Source organism: Diplotaxodon limnothrissa, linkage group LG1 (genome assembly GCF_057381915.1).
Source record: "Diplotaxodon limnothrissa isolate DT_005_m linkage group LG1, D_limnothrissa_male_GT1.1, whole genome shotgun sequence".
Lineage (NCBI taxonomy): Eukaryota > Metazoa > Chordata > Actinopteri > Cichliformes > Cichlidae > Diplotaxodon > Diplotaxodon limnothrissa.
The window spans coordinates 38,259,668-38,276,569 of NC_140596.1; the positions used below are offsets into that span (position 1 = coordinate 38,259,668).

Consider the following 16,902-nt stretch of genomic DNA (forward strand, 5'->3'; position numbering starts at 1 on the left):
AGCAGTTATTCTCCGTTCCCAAAGAGTTTTATTCAAAGGTAATGCAACACTGTTTTGTAAGTTTTGCAGAGGTGTGCTTTGTTCCAGGCCCCTGCAGGACCCATCGCTGCAGTGTTGTCTCTGTGCAGCCCCGCCTGCTGCTGCTGCTCATTGTGGACGTGTGCTTTCTTTCTCCTGTATCCACCAGCATGTTCTCATTGTCAGGGAGTAAAATACTTTCTTTGTGTCAGAGCAGCTGTTGTCCCAAAAATACACAACTGAGAATGATGGAAAAACATATACAGAGTGCAAACAGAGTGATCTTTATCCTGAGCTCATTTCACTGTTCTCCACTGCTTTTAACCACAGAGGATGTACAAAGTCAACGATGCTGAAGTTCACTCCGGCCAGCGTACCCCTTTAACCCCTGACGTGTTCTGCTAAGTTTGAGTACTCTGTTGTTGCTGTCCCTTTGGGCACAGTCTGAGTTGGAGCATCCGGCGTGAAAAATCTGCCAAAGCAAACATGCGGAGCTGCCTGCTGTGGTGACCCTGTGTGAATAAACGAGCAGCTGAAAATAGCTTGCTGCGCGCATTGACTTGCTTGTTTTGGTTTAATGAAAATAGTTACTTGGAGTTATCCTTTAAGATATTCAGTAACAGTTTGTCCCGTGTTAATGTTTGTAGAAAAGGAAAACAGAGTTTTGGGCTTGTGGTGTCTGAGTGGCCAGCACTGCGACTGGGCTGGTGGTAGCTTCACTTCCTGGTTTGGCAGCACTTGCACCATGTTTTTGTATGCTGACAGAAATATATTTGAGGTTGTATCAGGTTGTACACTTTCAGTGCATTGCAACTCAGTGGGTATTTTCCAGAGAATGCCAGAACTGGTATGTGCCACGCTCATGGAGTCTTAGTTTGGTCAGAAATATGCACAAGAGAAGTCCACTGGAGGTCCTCTTGTATGGCTCTTACATTTATCCTCACTCAAAGGAGCAGATACCAGCGCTGCTGCACCGGCTCTTTTTTGTCTGATCCTTTCTCCGTCGCACTCTGGCAAGAGTGGGACCCGACACACAGCAAACCTCCATGTAACGCTGGAGGTGCTTGAATACATGTGAAACATGAACAGGTTGTAGAAGCAAAACTAGACAAGAATTAGTCAGTGAGGAGAGAGCGATGATCTGTGGCCACCACCTGCAAAACGAGCCAGATTTTCTTTTAGAAATTAAAGATGACGTGCTTTAGGACCGGGCGTCCACATATGTGGACATCACATTTTGGGTTATTTAGACCGCAATACAAAATTGTGCTCTACAATGGCCTGATATCCACTAACGAGGACGTTATACCGACACTGTTCTATCGAAATTTAAAATAAATGTCCTCATATTTGGATCTCATTTTTCTCAGACACAAAAATCATGTTAAAAAAAACAAAAAACAAACAAATCTGGTAATTCTTTGTTTGTACATTCATCAGGTCCCAATCAGCCCAAATAGCAAAGAGAAATTAAAAAGAAAGAGTCTTAGGAGGTTAAATATTTTTAACAAGTTTAATGACCCTTCCTGTTGGACACTATTCTTAAACTGACAGTAATATAAACGTGTTTTGATGCATGAACGACACACGTGGAGTCAGAAATAGTTCAAACACTGCTGCCCTCTAGTGGCGAATCCTGGGACCGACTGTAAAATGAACCAAATTAAAGTTGTACAGAAGATTCATTGATGCACTTTGAATCCAGTAATGTGCATTTTTGTGTTTGGTTTTTTATGTTTCTACAGAAACAAATATTTAGGACCTTTTTGAATAGGCCATGCAAATGTGACGCGCCCATTTTCCACTGATCATTTTCCTGTTTCGACCATAAACCCGAGCGAATCGTGGCCTGTGTCCAGTGGAAAATAAATAAGAGCCCAGTCATGTGAATGCAGTTCACTCAGCTGTGTCGAACAGGCCCGAAGCCTGCTTATATAAACAATAAGTTAATTTCAGCTGTGGGAGGAGGTGGAGCATGAATGTTACTCAAATCACTGACGGCTCCTCAGCCGCGATCGCTTTACGATCTCTAATGAGCCACTGAGTCAGGAAGTGCAGCTGTGGATGAACTTGAGCTAATTAACGTTATCGAGAGGAAATACGTGACCCGAGTCGCTCGTGGAGTCCAGATTTCTGTTCAGAAATCCTCAAAGTGAAATGAGATCATTAGGTTTAAGAGAGCGTAACGATCGCCCCTCGAGCTCTGGCGCTCACACAAAACACACTTAGCTTAGTTTCAATTTGGTTTATTTAAAAATTATATAGAAACAGGAGCACTGGTGTAAACGTACATGGAACAGTACAGATACTCACAATTTAACGCAACCCTGTTCAATTTCAACCGAGACTGCAAGAAAGAAACAAACACGTTACGGCAGCACGTTACCCTCAAACACATCAGAAACACACACGCGTGTCCAAACGCACATTCTTCATATTAACAACCAAATACTTCAAACTTTCTCTTTTTTAACATCAACTTATTAATAATAATATCAAAGAAAAGCAGTAGCATTTACAGTCAAACAGGTACTGTAGTTGGCAGAGTCTCCCTCAGTTTCTGTCTGAATAATAATAAAACAAACAATCTTTAGTTAAGTCTGTGTGGACATGTTTTTAAATCACTTAAGCCTGGGGATGCCAGTTCCATGAAGAACTGCAAACCAGTAACCATGACTGTAACCAGGATTTCAGAAGTTTATCTCAACTAAGACATAATCAACGCACTGTTTCTCCAAGCTAATCAAAAAATTAAGAATAATGTGATCAATTCAATAAGGTGCAGCCTAATATGATATCACATGTACTGTTACAGTGGGCGACGCTCATATTAACAATAAAACCAGTGTTTAGAAAAACCAGGGAATGTGCAAGTAACAGGTGTGAGCCAAAAGCTGCCAGTTTTTCTCCTCTTGGCTCTGTATGACATCAGCGAGAGCAGGCGTGGCTTACAGCACACTGATCATACTGCTGTTCATGACAGGCAGCCAATTAGAATACAGCTGACTGAGAGGGAAAGGAGCTGAATCAGCTGGTTTCAGACAGGGGGAGGGGCTGAAAACAAGGAAGAATGATTGTGAATTATGTTACAGAGATGGGAATGAGCATGAGAGGTCCCCCTCTTTAAGTGCAGCTCACGACAGAACAATGTCATTGCAACCCTTCACAAGTACAATTAAAGGAAAAGACTGACATTTATCACTGAAACAAGAAAAAAGTAAACTAAATGTGGACTGGTGCGCCACAGTCTGATGTTTTTAATATTCTCAGTAAGGAACATCATGTTTAGAAGAGAATCGTTACCCTGACAGGTTATTGAAGCTGTTATTGTTGAGACCGTGTGACTCACTTTGCTTGTAAGTTGGAACCTAAAAAACTCGATCCCTACCAATCAAATAACACCTCATGTACTCCTGTGTTACAGTCATGAAATCAGCAAATAAAAAGCTGTGACACAGGAAGTGGGGACGAGCTACTGGCCAAACTGCTTAAACAGTCAAACGGTGTAATATTGCAGTTTTGCTCATTGGTGGCTGCTTTTAACCAGTGCCACAGGCGCCCACTCCACACTTTGGTTCGCTGTTTGCTGTCTTTACAACTCAGATAATGGCTGAAAATATCAGGTACCAGGTAAGATTATTTAGAAATGAAGGTATTGTGTGAAATGCACCATGACAGTTAATGCTCCAAGTTACCTAATATTCTCTGGGATTAGCTACGATGGTCAGCTGCATAACAGTCTGGTCCCGACACAGGCGCGAACACCTTCAGTAGCTCCGCCCAGTCAAAGCTTCTACGATGAACCGTCTTCCAGCTGCTCGTCCTGAAAAGGGTAGCTGAGAGCAGGAGGAAAGCCCTGACTGCGGGGCTGTTCATCCAACAGCATCAGATCATCCACGTCTTTTCCTTTGTACCTCCGCCGACAGATCTTTACAGTGACTTTCCGCCCCTGAAATACTTTAAGGGCTTCTTTGGAAGCCATGGCTCTGGCAGCGGCCTCGTCGCGCCCATATCCTGTGCCCATGAAAACAGTCTGACAGCGAATTTCACACACGTGGCCTTCCTTCTGTGTGCGTCCTGCGGGGAGGCCCGTGATGTCCTTAAGCGGCACAAACACGCACGTCAGGGTTTGCTTGCACGACTCCACGCAGCTGCGAAGGATTTCAAAATGGTCCAAGTTGGGCCCAAAGCCCCCGGCCGACACCAGCTTCCACGCCACAGCCTTGTACAGGCGGTTGAAGAAGGGCTGGTGCTCAGCTGGAGCCTGTGGAGGTGGTCCCAGCTTCTGACTCGCAGGCCGCGCCGCCGTCCTGAGCGTAGGTCTGCTGTCGAGCTCATTAGGCCCAGCCTTGGCTCTTTTCACGCAGGTGTCATCCTCAAGCTCTGCAAAAGACGACACAGCAGGCAGGAAAACGTTCACTGCACAGGGATCTGCATTTAATGAGGAAACGGAGCCTCAGGTGTGGGTGTGGAGAAAACACACTGAAACCTCACAGCAACAGAGAACAGCAGTGAATGGATTTGTTGTAACGAGCTACAGAAAACTGTCAAATCTATTCTTGGATTGAAGTCACATCACTTGTAAAGGCCGTCCAAGGTAACCTTAAGCTGTTATCATGGGGAATGAAACTAATGTAAATGTTACTCTGTGTTCATATATGTCCGTGGTCACACGTGTGACAGGATCTCTTTTGCTTCTTAGCATGCAGTGTTTGTTTTTTGCACTTAAACACCCTGCAGCCCGTTTGTGGTAGATGCTGCTCCCTGCTCTGTCTGCGGCTTAGTCACAAACACACAACAGACACAATCCAGATTTAAAGTATTACAGATTTACTGCTGTTTGCATTCACAGCCGCCATCATGGATTGTTGAGTCAGGCTTGGTCGGCTGCTCCGACTTTCTGAGTTGGGAATCTGACCTGCGGCGATGTTCCAGTGGAAATTCAGAGCGTGAAGTCACTAATAGTATTTGAATCCAATGCAATCACAATGCACGATAAGCATTTAAGCATTGTTAACGGGGCTTTTAAATAATATACACAACTACAGCCAAATCAACATGGCTGTAGAATATTATCTTTACGGCTGTTTTTGATGACATCATCTGTACAGGTGTGTTAATGTCACCTGTCACCATTGGTTTTCTATGTATGTATCACCCTGAATATTCCACAGAAGGTAGAAGTATGAGACTGCAGGCCAAACACTCAGCTTTGCAATTATTTGCATTATATTTCAATTATTATTTGGGCTCCTAATGATTAGGTAATCTGCATAAAAGAAATATTCTTCTGCATTCATTTGTTTTGTCATCGAGTGTCCCCATTTCTCTACAGGGGTCAAATTTGGCTAAAACTCAGCTCGATCCCTGAGGATGGATGGAGCCTGTGGTCAACAGGAAGTAACTATTATGCCAAGGTTACAAAAGGCAACCTTTGAGGAGGATCATTAACAGCTGCCTTCTAAGTGCAACAAATGCATGATTGTGTCTTGCATTAATGAGTAGCCGAAATCAATTAATTATGATTTTCTGTCGTTACCAAGCAGCAGCAGAAAAACCTGGACCCCATTAAATAACATGTAGTTAACCTGTGAAGATGAAATGTTAAACATGTGCACTGCTTACCAGCTGATGCGCTCCTCTTTCCTCTGGCAGTGAATTCATCTTTTGTTGTTTTGTGAACAGGAGGATCTTGGACTTTTATCCCTTCTCCCATCTCTTTGATCTTGTCCATTACAGCCTGTGGATAGCTGAGGGATTTAAAAGGTAACAATGAACTCTTGTTTTAGCGGAGAGCATCCACAGCTTTGTCATTCTGCTTCATCAGCGTGTCCTACCTGCAGCCCAGGAAAACGTGATTAGCCCAGACCATGGACAAAGAGAGCAGCCTGTCCAGGCTGCTGCTGGAGACTCCTGGCTTCACTGTCGGGAAAGCCTCCATGTTCCTAAGGATGAACTCTCTCCGAGCGACCCACTGCTTGTTGCTTTCACAGTAGCTTCTGAATGTTTCCACCCATTGGGCCAGCTGCGGATTCTGGCCCAGGTACTCTGCAACCACGTCCTCTCCGCCACTCTCCCCCGCCATCCCTGCATTCAGACACGGTTTTACGGTTAGAAGAACAACAGAAAACTAGCAGCAGCTTATTTATTTGTTAGCGGTTAGCAGTGCTAGCGTGAATCACGCCACTTAAACTCAACAAGATGACGTAAAATGGCGGTGGCCCTACTAGTTTTAAACCGCTGGTGTTTTCCTGCTGACTTGCCTGAGAGCAGCCTAACGTTTGTTGTGTCAACTAGTAAATATACCAGAGTGGACCCAACAAACCGACTCCACGAACTAACGTTAGGACATACGGCTAGTGGAATAACATTAGCTACAGCAGAAGACACGCTAACAGCAAAAACACAGACATAAACGAGAGTAACGGGGTTGCCGTTGCTTGCACAGGAAATATAAAGTTTGTATTTTATACAGTAACTACGACATACCAAACGCTCTCCGTTGCATGCGTTTCAGCTAGTTACATGGCCGAATGATGACGCCAGACTCGCGACGATATCTTAGTGCACAGGAAAAAAAACTACAATTCCCATGAGCTGGCTTGTGTATATCACAGAGCTCATTGAAATCCAAACAAAGCACGCTTGGAGTTGCTAAAAGCTCTTGTCGATTTTAAAAACAAATAACATCGCAAGCCTGACTACTCCACTACCGAGGAGTACTGTCTCCTGCTCCGGCAGCACTCTTCCCGTGATGCTTTTCGCTAGTGATGGGCAGATGAAGCCCCATGAAGCACTGAAGCTTTTCATCCAATTGGTTCACCCCAACGCGAAGCTTCATGAAGCTTCATTTGCTCTAGCAGGACACCTACTGGACGTAAAAATAATAGCTGGCATGAATTTGAAGAGTGTGGCATTTTGCACACAGCCTGTAAATGTCAACAACAAAAGGAGCGTGTAAAACATGTATATTGTAGTGATGGCAGTATACTGTGTATATTTATAGTGGCAGTATGGAAAATGATTATTTGGAAATGCTTGAAATGGAAATGATCATTTACTGTGAGGTGAGGTGTGGTTGGGGTGTGGACAGTGGTTGTGCTTTTGTAACGTTGAGGTATGGACAGCTACACACTGAGGCGTCAGTCCTGCCTGTTCACATTTTATTCTGTAAAAACTAAATTTTCACTGCTTTTATGACCTTTTTAGTGGGGAGAACATAGCTAGGATTTAATGATTTAACAAATCTTTTGAATCCTTTGTCCTCCACAATGCTAAATGGCTGGGAGTCCTCAATCACCATGCTGACCAGGTCTTCATCTATTTGAGATTGTTCTCCTGAGGAAAGACAATAAAGATAAAGCACAAATATAAATATCACACACGTAACTTATAACAGTTGTATAATATTGTTATATCATTTAGTAACATTACTGCATCCTATATTATCATTGCATTTGATGGCTCACCTGGTCTTGCTCCACAATCGGTGTTCCCCTTATACTCATGCAAAGCTCTGTAGTGCCTAAGCATGGATGAGGTGTTGTTGTTGTTATATCCCAGCTCCCTGGCACATAGCAAACACTTCACCTTGTACAAAAGTCAAGACAGCTCAACATAAATTGTATTGCACCATCAGTATCATCAAAATACATCTTCTGTAGAAATTTACATACCTTGTTGGGAGGAATAAGATCAAAATGTTCCCACACAGGGGAGGACATCCTCCTCTTCTTAGCTGGCTCCATTCTCTCCTGACTTTCCTCACTCTCATAAACCTCCAAACGGTCTCCAAACTCTCACTAACCGCAACTCTCCATCAAACACCCACATTTTTGAATGAAGTCTGAGGGGTTTATATCGCTGTCATATCTCGCGGCAAAGTTCGAACCACTTCATGAACCAGTCACGTGGTACAGCCGGGCAGCGAGGCTTCGGACGTCATCATTTTCAGCTCCTCCCATAAATGAAGCAAGCCTCGATACACGCATCGCGGAAACGCCCCCTCCATTACTCGACACACGCTCCGAAGCCTCGATACAGAACGTCCCATCACTACTTTTCGCGCTCACGTAACAAATCTGCGACGGCTCCGGCGGCGGTTTGTTTTGGTGGCTGAATGGGAATCTCTCCGCTACATTTCAATTTCAGACACTTTAAGTTTAATTGACATGATTCACGAGCTCTTACTGGCGCTGAGCGGATACCCGGGGACGATTTTTACATGGAACAAACGAACCGGTTTACAGGTAACACGGAAACACTGCAGTTCTCCGATACGATAACTTCGCCCAGATGTTAGCTAATATGCATGTGGTTACAAGTCAAAGCTTGGCAATGTATTACAATTTAATTATGCATGAGCTAAATTATTAGCTTTGGTAGCACTATATTAAGGATATACATTTTTGCTAGGATAGTTACTGAACGAGACAATTGGCAGGTTTAAATACTGCAAGATGAAACGTCACTCACCTGCCTCTTTATTAGGTACCCCTGTTCGTTTACGCGAGTATCAGCCAATCACATTACTGCAAATCGATGCATTTTGGCATGTAAACATATTCAAGAGGACCTGTTGAATGTCTGTGAAGGTCCTCAGTCATCCAGGTCATCGTAGTCTAAAGAGCTTGGAAAGAAAAGCGTCTGGACTTCTTTAAGTTGCTTGAAGACGTTTCACCTCTCATCAGAAAAGCTTCTTCAGTTCTAAGGTCAAATGGTGGAGAGTCCCAGATTAAAGCCCTGTGGGAGTTTCCTCCGAGAGGGACAAAGGACCCCCTGGTGATCCTCTACCTAATCACACGAGCCAAGGTCACAATCAGCCAGGGTTTCGGGTGAGCTCATTGTGAAACCTGGCCCCACCCTATCATGTGATTTCCTGAGGTCAGATGGCCCAGGATGTGAGTGGGCGTTAAGGTGTCTGGGAAAGATCTCAAAACTGGATTATAGATGGCAGACAGTTGGTGTCGTAAACCCCGCCTTTGCTCAAAGATGGTCGCTCACAGTGGACATAAATGGCTTCTTTCACTCCTTTCAAACCATCTATCCTCTCTGTCCAAAATATGAACATTGGCGGCCTTGAAAGAGTGACCATTGACCTTCAGATGCAGATGAACAGCTGAGTCTTGTCCCGTGGAGGTGGCTCTTCTATGTTGTGCCATGCGCTTATGAAGTGGCTGTTTGGTCTCTCCAATGTAGAGGTCTGGCATCATACACTACATTATTAAATTTATGTTTAGGAGTTTTGTCTTTCGGGTGAACCAGTTTGGGTCTGAGCGTGTTGCTGGGTCTGAAGTAATCTGGGATGTCGTACTTGGAGAAAACTCTCCTGAGTTTCTCTGATGCTCCGGCTACATAGGGGATGTTGTTGTGTCTGTCTTTCTTATCCTCCCTCGCTGGTGTCTGATCTTCTCTTCTCTGCATCTTTGCTGACTTGATAAAAGCCCAATTAGGATAACCGCGTTTCGCCATCTTACAATGCTGTGATTGCAGCCATTCCCCAACTCTCTCTGAGTGGTACTCATGGTTATTGATCAGTGGTTGTTGATCAATGGTCATGAGAATTTGCATAGTCATGATGAAGGAACTGACCTCCCAACCCATTGTTCCTTCAGTGGGCTGGTTTCAGTCATTATGCAAATGTACTGTTTATAAGATTGAAACCTGCAGTCAGCTGAGACTGAAGACGTCACCTGGATGGTGACGAAACGTTTCTCCCACTGAAAACGTCCAGATGAACAGCTTTTGGAGATTCATATATAGATACATATTATCAGAGTACCTGGGGTCTCTGATAAGAAAAACCCAGGTAGTGAGTTGTGGCTGAAATATTCAGTGTATAATTAATTTATTAGACAAGTTTCAAAGATAATCATTAGGGGTAACACAGGGAGGCAACTGCTCCCAGTCACAGTGTTCAGCCAGGCTGCATGTGTGCCTGACTGTATTGGGAATGCATGCAAACATCATGCAAGCTGCACACAGGTCTGATGTGACGGTGCCAGGCTGTGCAGCATTCTGCTGCCCTCATTACAAAAACACAGCATCCAGTAAATAATCGAATACTAGCAACTCTGTAGTGAACACTTTCAGCCACTTCAGGAAACTCGAACGACGCACCAGTTGCAGATTATGTCATGATGTCATCTTCACTGCACATGTAAGACCTGTGCACATACAGTGTGCTGAGTCACAACAACTGAACGTTTTCACTGCAGACATGTGAAATGGTTAAAATAGTGCAAGTAATGATGTCATGGCTCAGTTCTGCTAAAAAGAAGTACATTGATTTTGTTTATTTGTCATTGTTCATGTGTAATGTTGGGGTAGTGCACACTTATCTGAAATATGGTCAGAGACTGTATAATGTATGTACAGGCAACCCATGGGAACTACGAGCTCAGAACAGCAGGAATGACGGTAACAGTAAAACACACCATGAAAATGCATCACGTCAGAACTAGCAAGAGACATACATAAAATGAAGTATCAGTGTTATATTTTATGTTAAATGGTTATATATTTATCTCTTTATCAGCACTTTATTTTTAAGATTGCTTTGTTGTAGGTTACTATGACAACGCCCTGCAATAAATAAAGTTTCTCTGATTCTGATTCAACTTTATTTAGTCATTTAAAGGACAAAGGAGAAGCGATTTACTGATTTAGCCTCGTCTGGATGAAACTGTTGCATTTTACAGTATTAATAGTGACTGAAATCAGAGGAAAGGAGGCGCGTTGGTGTAATCCATCATTCTAACTTTTATGCATTTCTTAGGCACACATAACTTGTTTTTACGTCACCTTCAGGTGTCCCAGGACCTGCCCTTCCTTCACCCCAGTGAGACCAGTGTCCTCAACAGACTCTGTAAACTGGGCTCAGATTATATACGCTTTACAGAGTTTATAGAACAACACACGGGACATGTTCATCCACAAGTGAGTCCTAAAACATTTATACGTGATGATTTTTTTTCTTTTTGACTGCGTCTTAGACACAGTCTCATTGTTCAGTAATACGTCCCTGCTGTGCAGGAGCATCACAGCAGCCAGCCCAGCCAGACCGGGCTTCATGGGATTTACCTGCGGGCTTTCTGCACGGGGCTGGACTCCATGCTGCAGCCCTACAGGCAGGCCCTGCTGGACCTCGAACAAGAGGTAAAGTCAGGAAAGAGCCAAGAACAGCACCGCGTGTGAGACGAGGCTCATTTCACTCTCTTGTTTGTTTCAGTTCCTCGGAGATCCACATCTGACGATATCCCATGTTAACTACAAGCTTGATCAGGTAAAGACTAAAAAACACATGAAGATTTTCTTCTTAACTAAAATCTAATGCTGACTTGGTTTGTGTTTGTTTAGTTCCAGTTGCTGTTTCCATCTGTGATGGTGGTGGTCGAGACGATAAAGTCACAGAAGGTAAAGCAGAGACACATCATTACTGAATAAAGGAGAGACAGCAGCACTTCTCCAGCATCTGTTCACTGAAAGTCCAAGAAATGAATACTCTTCTCTCTCTGTTTAGTAATGTAGCATACCAGCATGTTTCCTATGGTATATGGACCATAATAGAATAGATAAATGTGTTGTTATCGTCATGAAAATGGACCTTCAGATGAGCGCTTGGTCACCGTACAGTGAGATGCTCTGTAATGCATCAGGAGGGCCTGGCGTGTTGTAAATACCTCTTGTGTCTGCTGAATTAGATCCACGGCTGCCAGATCCTGGAGACGGTGTACAAGCACAGCTGTGGGGGGCTACCTCCGGTACGCATGGCCTTGGAAAAGTAAGTCTATGTTTATCACAGTTTTAGCGTTGGTGTAAAAATACATACGTTATCCTGCCACAGAGACTGTGTGTAACCCTGTGTCGGTGTTTCCTTCATGAGCTAAACATAAACTCATTTATCCCAGCGAGCTATTCAAATTCATTGATGCTCATTCCTCGTGACCTCGACCCGTGCTTTGATTGCTTATTCATGTGAGAGTTTGTCACCGCTCCAAACTACAAAGGACAAAGCACGTGAACTTCATTAACCTGTGGACTGTTTTTAATGCCTAGTTGTCATTGTGGTGTTGATTGTATTATGGTGCCACGCTTTGAAGGGTTTTCTACAGTGAGTTCAGTACTTCCTCTAATAATCGTTCGTTTTGAAGGTTCATGTGTGCAACAGTAGAGCTGATGTTAAAGACAGATTCAAGTTCCTGAAAGCTGAAGCAGAAGTGCTTTGGATCAGCTTCATAAACACTTCACTGGTTACTTTATGGTCTCAATCACCAGCTTCGGGTTTGTTTAGCAGGATTCTGTGAATCATGTCCTCACGTACACTAAACATGTTACACTTTAAGGCGTGGCTGCTGTCTGCACATTCTTCTCTTTCTCAGTCAAATTTAGTTGTATTTATATAGCACCAACGCCTCAGGTGCTTTATACTGTAAGGTAGAGAAACTCTGACAATCATATGACCCCCCTATGAGCAAGCACTTTGGCAACAGTGGAAAAGAAAAACTCCCTTTTAACAGGAAGAAACCTGCAGCAGAAGCAGGCTCAGGGAGACCAAAGACACACAGAGATGAACACTAACACACAGTGTGAGGATAGAACTGGACGTGGTGTAGTTGTCCATTGCTGCTGTTTCTAAAATAACGTTTTGTGGATGTGCATAAATGTGCATTGTCTTGCATGACAGCACGTGCCATAGAATCAGTAGGATGTTTATACTTTCTTATCATTGAACACTGATATCAGCTATCCTTTTGTTTTTTTGAATGTGCAGGATTTTGGCCGTGTGCCACGGTGTGATGTACAAGCAGCTGGCAGCTTGGATGCTGCACGGGCTGCTGCTGGACCAAAGCGAGGAGTTTTTTGTGAAGCAGGGTCCCAGTGCTGGAGGAGCTGCTGCCAACCAAGAGGAGGAAGAAGAAGACCTGGGACTCGGAGGCTTGAGCGGGAAGCAGCTCCGAGAATTACAGGACCTGGTGAGTGGCACGCACGGACGTGCATCCAGCGCTGAACTGCGAGTGTCTTTTAATGTCGGTGTGCGCTGTTGTGCAGAGGCTCATCGAGGAGGAGAACATGCTGGCTCCATCTCTGCAGCAGTTCTCCCTGCGCACAGAGATGCTGCCTTCTTACATCCCCATCCGAGTGGCCGAGAAAATCCTCTTTGTGGGAGAATCTGTCCAGATGTTTGAAAACCACAACCACAGCCCATCCACAGCTGGTACTGGGAGCTTCTGTTGTAACCTATTGGAGTGTGACCTCTTCTTTTTGTGTGGAACAACCCAACATGTTTCCTTTGTATTTTCAGGCTCTATACTGAAACACCAGGAAGACATGTTTGCTGCTGAGCTGCATCGACTCAAACAGCAGACGCTTTTCAGCCTGGTGGATTTTGAGAATTTGATCGATCGCATAAGGAGCACAGTGGCAGAGGTGAGCTCATCAGGGACAGCATCATTTTTAGCATTAAAGAAGGAAAACTAGCGAGCTGCTTTTACAAAGCCCTCATGCTGTCTTACTGATTTGCAGCACCTCTGGACTCTAATGGTGGAAGAGGCAGATCTGCTTGAGCAGCTCAAGGTTTGTCCTCATCGCCCTTGGTTCTGCATCATAAATCAGCGTGAAATGAACCGTGCTGATGTTTGTGTTTTCTTTGTTCCCAGATCATTAAGGACTTCTACCTCCTGGGTCGCGGAGAGCTCTACCAGGTTTTTATTGACCTGGCGCAGCACATGCTGAAGACTCCTCCGACGGCTGTCACCGAGCACGGTAAATATTCTCAAACAGCTTCCCCTCTCTGCTTATTTGTTCACAGGTAAGTTACACAGTTAAACACAGTATGCAGCTGTTTGTCATGATGTGTTCACGTCTTTCGTGCCGTGCTGCATGCCAAAAAAAAAAGAAGAAAAATCTTAATGATAAAACAAAACATTTGCAAGAAACAGACACATGACTTGAAATGTGTGCAGGTTCTGTGTCTCTGCTCATAAAGCAGCATTAAGGTAAAAGCACACTCAAGGTCAAAGCTCTTGCAGCGTCATATCATGTAATTTCTTTTGCACAGATGTAAACGTAGCCTTCCAGCAGGCAGCTCATAAGGTGCTGCTGGACGATGACAACCTCCTGCCTCTGCTGCACCTCACCGTGGACTACCAGGGCAAAGACGGCAAAGGTGGGCTCACTGGGTCACAGTGCAACCTTTGTTTAGGAGCCCCACTCCTGATGTCGTAAAACTCGGCCTGTGGCGGGTGGCGCCCTCTGCTGGCCGAAACTGTTTTTTCCAAATGAAGCCTTCATGCTTTGTCATCAGGTTAAAGCTGTATGTCTACAGCTGCATCATCTGTCCAGTGTTTTATTACAGTTAATACAAAGAATTTATACTGTGACACAGCTACTGTGTTTACTGATCAGATGTCAGATACCCTTATGGTGTACAGGACAACGTGTATATTTTGGCCTATTTTTGAAGTCATAGCAGAATAAACAGAAACGTGGATCACAGAGTGAATGAAACACAGAAGTACAAAGTTCTCGCTTCACTGAAGGTTCGATATCCCAGCTGTTGGGGCTAAAACATTCCCACAAAGGGAAAACCAGCATCCTGCCCTGCAGATGCATTTCAGATACAACATTCTTATGTTGTGATTGAGGCCAGTGTGAAGACGAGGTTTGGAGAACTTTGATTAAAATAGGAGAGGTTCCTTTTAGATACCTACATTCAAACCGTCAACATGTCATATTTATCATTAATCACAGTCATCCCTAAATGTAAGTTCATATAGGCTGAGAGAGAGCTGTTAGTCATTCCAGTATAAAAGCATGTAAAAGGAACAATTAGTCATTTATTTTATTTTAAATATCAGAGTCAGTGTTAAGAGACTGTTAACAGGACTAATCTACATACAAACAAGTATTTATTTATTTATGAAGCACTTAAATCAAACGCTACATATCAGATGTGTGTTTCGCCACACCATAAACTGCAGACTTCAGGTTTTAAACCCTCCCCCACACACACTCTTACAGACAGTATTCACCTGGTGTACTTACACCTGTTATCTCGAGCTGATGGTTAGTTACTGTGCCTGCTTTCTCAGATGCGTCACTCCCCAGAGAAGGAGCCACTCCTCCACAAGACACTTCCCCTCGCGAGGTTCCTCCCACAGGCTGGGCAGCCCTCGGTCTCACCTACAAGGTCCAGTGGCCGCTGCACATCCTCTTCACTCCTGCTGTGCTGGAGAAGTGCGTGTTTTCACCCCTTACTGCAGCTTTGATGTGTTTAGTCCCAGTGCATCCAGTCACCGTCCTCTCCTCGTGTGTGTGGTCAGGTACAATGTTGTGTTCAGGTACCTGCTGAGCGTGAGGCGGGTGCAGTCACAGCTGCAGCACTGCTGGGCTCTGCAGATGCAGAGGAAACACCTGAAGTCCAGCCAGACGGACGCTGTGAAGTGGAGGCTACGCAACCACATGGCCTTCTTGATCGACAACTTGCAGTATTATTTGCAGGTAACAATGCAGCCAAGAATTTGAAACTACCAGCGCACAAGATTATCATTTAATGACTTTTGCAAAAGGTTTTAGGTGCCATCAAAGACTTTCCAGCTCAGGGTCTGAGAGATTTAACCAGTTCTCCCATATCCTACTTAAAAATTGACTTGTGGCTAAATTAAATGACATTTCCAAGTCTGATGCAATCAGTCTCCATTCCAACTCAAGCTGATGTTAAAAACCATCATAGGAATAATAATTCAAGGAAAAAAGAATCACGTGCTGTTTGAATTATTTAAACTGCAGGTGGATGTGCTGGAGTCTCAGTTCTCTCAGCTGCTTCAGCAGATCAACTCCACCAGAGACTTTGAGAGCATCCGACTGGCCCACGATCATTTCCTCAGTAACCTGCTGGCCCAGTCCTTCATCCTCCTGAAGCCGGTATGAGACGCCAAACAGAAATGATGCTCAGCTGCTACATTTCACCCTCCTTACCTGAGGCCGCTCTGCTCACCTACTCTCACTTTCAGGTGTTTCACTGCCTCAACGAGATCCTCGAGCTGTGCCATAACTTCTGCTCTCTGGTCAGTCAGACTGTGGTTTCACTGGACGACAGGGGAACCGCTCAGCTCGATCTGCTAGTCAAGGTAGCGAATACACACCTTTTTTCCCTCTGTCTGAAACTGTAAAGAGATTTTTGTAATGCCAACTCTGTCAAATTTCAGGGCTTCAGACGCCAGTCATCCCTCCTGTTCAAAATTCTGTCGAGTGTTAGGAACCATCAGATAAACTCTGATCTGGCTCAGCTGTTGCTGCGACTGGACTACAACAAATACTACACCCAAGCTGGAGGCACACTGGGCAGGTAGGACCAGTGTGATCGTCATCTATAGCGCATGTCCAGGTGCAGAAAAATTCAACAGACGGTCATCATGTACCACAGTTAATCTAAAATATATACTTCCTGCTTTTTTCAGTGTTTAAGAAGAGCGCACAGGAAGTTATTTAACCTGCAGAAGAGACTCCCATCAGTGTTCTCCACCGAATCTTTGAACAGCCAAATTACAATGATCACTTTCACTGTAGTAATACTGAACTGAGCAGATAGTTTGGGTTTGTTTTACATGCAGAGATGATCAAACTGCTCTGAAGTTAACATGAGAAGCAAGAAAAATGAACGTCGCTGTTTTTGTAGAGCTCACTGCATCAAAAAAAGACATTTACATGTAAGAGAAAGTCTTAACTTGAGTGGAAGTAGTTCAGTGTGGCCCAAACAACCAAAGGAAAAGTCTGTTTGTTCCCTTTGTCAATGAGATCGTGGAGAACAGTCTGATCTTTGTTTGATAAAACTGTAGAATTGATGTAAAAGATGAGATTGTGACATCACCTGGTTTCTGGATT

At 44.2% G+C, this 16,902-nt stretch overlaps 2 protein-coding genes across 2 annotated transcripts; one reads left to right on the forward strand and one right to left on the reverse strand.

Annotated features, from left to right (window-relative positions):
* Positions 1–2,486: 2,486 nt before the first annotated feature.
* cdkn2aip (CDKN2A interacting protein) lies at positions 2,487–6,534 on the reverse strand. The gene is made up of 4 exons (XM_085358180.1): positions 6,508–6,534; positions 5,856–6,105; positions 5,644–5,768; positions 2,487–4,401 (listed from the first exon to the last, which is right to left on the reverse strand). The coding sequence occupies exons 1-4, from the start codon at positions 6,524–6,526 to the stop codon at positions 3,812–3,814; spliced, it is 984 nt and encodes a 327-aa protein (XP_085214306.1). The 5' UTR covers positions 6,527–6,534; the 3' UTR covers positions 2,487–3,811.
* A 1,655-nt stretch (positions 6,535–8,189) lies between these two features.
* On the forward strand, positions 8,190–16,553 carry tubgcp4 (tubulin gamma complex component 4). The gene is made up of 18 exons (XM_085358191.1): positions 8,190–8,267; positions 10,828–10,956; positions 11,053–11,175; positions 11,249–11,302; positions 11,377–11,433; positions 11,721–11,800; positions 12,791–12,992; positions 13,069–13,234; positions 13,322–13,446; positions 13,543–13,593; positions 13,677–13,782; positions 14,078–14,185; positions 15,111–15,255; positions 15,342–15,519; positions 15,808–15,942; positions 16,032–16,148; positions 16,227–16,366; positions 16,479–16,553. Exons 1-18 carry the CDS (start codon positions 8,190–8,192, stop codon positions 16,483–16,485), a joined length of 2,001 nt encoding a protein of 666 aa, XP_085214317.1. The 3' UTR covers positions 16,486–16,553.
* The last annotated feature ends 349 nt before the right edge of the window (positions 16,554–16,902 follow it).

What these genes read in the sequence shown, in the direction of transcription:
- tubgcp4 (XM_085358191.1), top strand. Translation starts at nt 8,190, where the DNA reads ATGATTCACGAGCTCTTACTGGCGCTGAGCGGATACCCGGGGACGATT. An exon ending in AGACGATAAAGTCACAGAAG is followed by an intron (nt 11,434 to 11,720) that starts GTAAAGCAGAGA and finishes CTGCTGAATTAG; the next exon opens with ATCCACGGCTGCCAGATCCT. An exon ending in GACGGCTGTCACCGAGCACG is followed by an intron (nt 13,783 to 14,077) that starts GTAAATATTCTC and finishes TCTTTTGCACAG; the next exon opens with ATGTAAACGTAGCCTTCCAG.
- cdkn2aip (XM_085358180.1), bottom strand. An exon ending in CACGTTTTCCTGGGCTGCAG is followed by an intron (nt 5,769 to 5,855) that starts GTAGGACACGCT and finishes TAAATCCCTCAG; the next exon opens with CTATCCACAGGCTGTAATGG. An exon ending in AAAGAGGAGCGCATCAGCTG is followed by an intron (nt 4,402 to 5,643) that starts GTAAGCAGTGCA and finishes CGTCTTTTGCAG; the next exon opens with AGCTTGAGGATGACACCTGC.